The 2833-nt window shown below is 30.9% G+C and overlaps 1 protein-coding gene across 1 annotated transcript; it reads left to right on the plus strand.

Annotated features, from left to right (window-relative positions):
• Positions 1-1180: 1180 nt before the first annotated feature.
• Positions 1181-1910, plus strand: LOC130897005 (uncharacterized). The gene is made up of 2 exons (XM_057805476.1): positions 1181-1451; positions 1607-1910. The coding sequence occupies exons 1-2, from the start codon at positions 1202-1204 to the stop codon at positions 1777-1779; spliced, it is 423 nt and encodes a 140-aa protein (XP_057661459.1). The 5' UTR covers positions 1181-1201; the 3' UTR covers positions 1780-1910.
• The last annotated feature ends 923 nt before the right edge of the window (positions 1911-2833 follow it).

A 2833-nucleotide genomic window follows, 5' to 3' on the forward strand; every position in this document is an offset into this window, starting at 1 on the left:
TTGAAATCATAAACTTTGCCTTGAATTCAACAACTAATTTTAAGACAAAAATAAGTTTGCGTATAGATTAAATTAATAAATATTACTCAAGTTTTGAGATAGACAAAGAGAAACAAATACTTATAATTGGAAATCATTGAGGTAACAGACAAGGACTGTAAAACGGATGATCAATTGATTCGTTGTTTTGAGTGTTGAAAACCGTTTTTTTAATGTGTGGGAGTTCGCATTGTTGTAGTGAAGAATAATTCGTATTATTTAGCGAACACTTGCTTCGAAGTTCTATTTTGGAGCACCGCGATTGAATCTTTTCAATATTTCTTTCCACCAATCGATACGAGCTTGTTTTTGAGCGATTGTCAAATAATGCAGTCACAATGCTTAAGTAGCAACCCTCGTATTTGGATTTGGATTTGGATATTTTTATATACATTTCTTTTGAGATTCGCCGGATTATAACAAGTATTTTATATCATTTTCGATTTTTACAGACGTGCTGTGTAAATTTGAAGAAAGCAGCAACAAATAAACAAGCGTCATGCATAAGCAATTACTTGGTAATTGCAAACATTGTTAATTACGAATGCTAAAAAAATCTTGTTCAGAATCCCTTGGAACTGCAGTTCACTTTGTTAAACCATAATGGATTCGCGAGGAATAAAATGTTGTATATACTACGGAAGTTACTAGATGTTAATCCTTGTGAAAACATATTTTCCCCCGATAGTTAAAAGTATAAATATTTAGTATCGTTTATTACATTGAATAAATGTCAGTAGTTGACAATATTTTGAAAAATAAATTAAATGAGCAAATGGTATGAATAATTTGATTTAATTTATCTTAGTGAAGCATATAACAACATTCATAAAATTTTCCCACGGTGAAACTTTTACTTTATTACCATATATTTACGTGAAATCCATTCCTCGACTCAATTTAGTCTTATATCATCGTATTTGAGACAAACAACAACAAACAGTAGTGTAGTTTCATATTTCAAGTTCTATTTTCAATTTCTTCGACAGAGCTGCAGATTTACATAAAAATATTTCAATCTTTCATGATTTTCTTGAATCAAATAAATATTCATTTTCAATAAGATTCTCTCTGGAATAAGTAGTTGATGATTATATTTGAATAAATGTCATGAAATAATTTTGTTTTTATTCACAGTAAAGCATTCGACAACATTCATAAAATGTTAAAACCGGGAGGTCAAACTTTCCACATATTTCTTCAACCTACACCTCTAGATGTAGTTTACTGTAATTTATCAAAACATCCGAAATGGAAAAAATATGAACAAGAATCTATGCTGTCACCGTACTTTCTACAGAAAAACAAACAGAATGGCTGCAAAAAAGATCTAGTTAACGCGGGATTTAAGGATATTGAAATGAGAGTGGAAGACTTCGTTTATGAGTTTCCGTATGAAGAAGCGTGGAAAGGTGAGTTGTTATAACGGGATCTTCTATCAATCTGTATAACTGTATTATTTTGTACTGAACACACTGTTCACCTTCAGTGTCTGTTGTATTGGTGTGTTCAGTATGAATATCATCAAAGGTTCCAGAAATTCCAATTTAGTTGTATTATTTTGTAGAAAACTACATTGCAGTAAATGGATCGTACGCGTCTATCCCTCCTGAAGAGCAAGAAGAATACAAGAAATGTTTTTTCCAGCATATCAAGGAGAAAGTTATAATTAATAATAATGATGATAATCGATTTCCAAGAGTGAAATATGATGTTATGGTTGTTTGTGCGAAAAAATGAAACCAATATTGATAGTCTATATCAGTGGTCGGCAAACTTTTAAGCCAAATAGTCAATATATGAACAATGGAAGACAAAACTCTGTTTGTTTAGTTAACTTTATTACACTGAATAAAACTAAATTTAAGTTTGAGTAAGTCAGTTGTTGTTTTTAATGTCATGATTGCAAGTTCTCATCAATAAGACCATTTCTCTGTCCACTCTTGGTAATGTTAATGATTGAGAAAGATTGAAAATGATCATGTCTTCCTTTTCGATGTCATTCTGAGTTTAATAATAGATGTAATTTTGTTCTCAGCAAATTCTTCGCAATGAAAATATTATTGCACCTTGCACCACGTAGATATTTGTGCCGAACCACACTTTGCAAAACCACCGGTCGATATTATTAATTATCTTGATTTTCGAATATATTTGTGAACAATTATAAATAAAGAATTGTAGAACACATAATAAATTCTAAGATATAAATATAAATAAGACATAAAGACATAAATGTCTAAGACAATTCATAGTTGCCGTTTGACTTTCAAGCCAAACAGATCCGCTTCCGTTTGTCACGTGACTTTGACATATGACGTTAGAGCGTGACATTGAGGTTATTTCTCTATTTGTTAGTTTGTTTATGGTGGTTGTTCATTTTCTGTTCGTTATTTTCTATAATATCGCCCATAAAGCAGTACAGACGTCAAAAAAAGTCTTTAGGTTAACGGCAGCAACATCAAGTTTATCAATAGGTTGAAGAATTTGTTACGAAACGGCAAAAGTGACCCGTGAACGACAAACGGCAAGTCAAGTTTATGAATTTTCTGGTGCGATTTCTTTTGCCTTTCCTGAAAAAATTCAAAATGATGATAGAATATTTCTTCACATCATCAGAAAGTACAGATTTCAAAGAACGAAAAACTCTCCGAGTTTTTGTAAAAAAGTGATTAAGGTGCCTTTTCGATATTAGATCAAAATAAATATAAGTAAGTTTGGAACATAAAAAGGTGAAGTTTTCATCAAATTTCACGAAAAAAAAAAAATGTTTTTGTAAGAGATGAAAATAGAA

Source organism: Diorhabda carinulata, chromosome 8 (assembly GCF_026250575.1).
Source record: "Diorhabda carinulata isolate Delta chromosome 8, icDioCari1.1, whole genome shotgun sequence".
Classification (NCBI taxonomy): Eukaryota; Metazoa; Arthropoda; class Insecta; order Coleoptera; family Chrysomelidae; genus Diorhabda; species Diorhabda carinulata.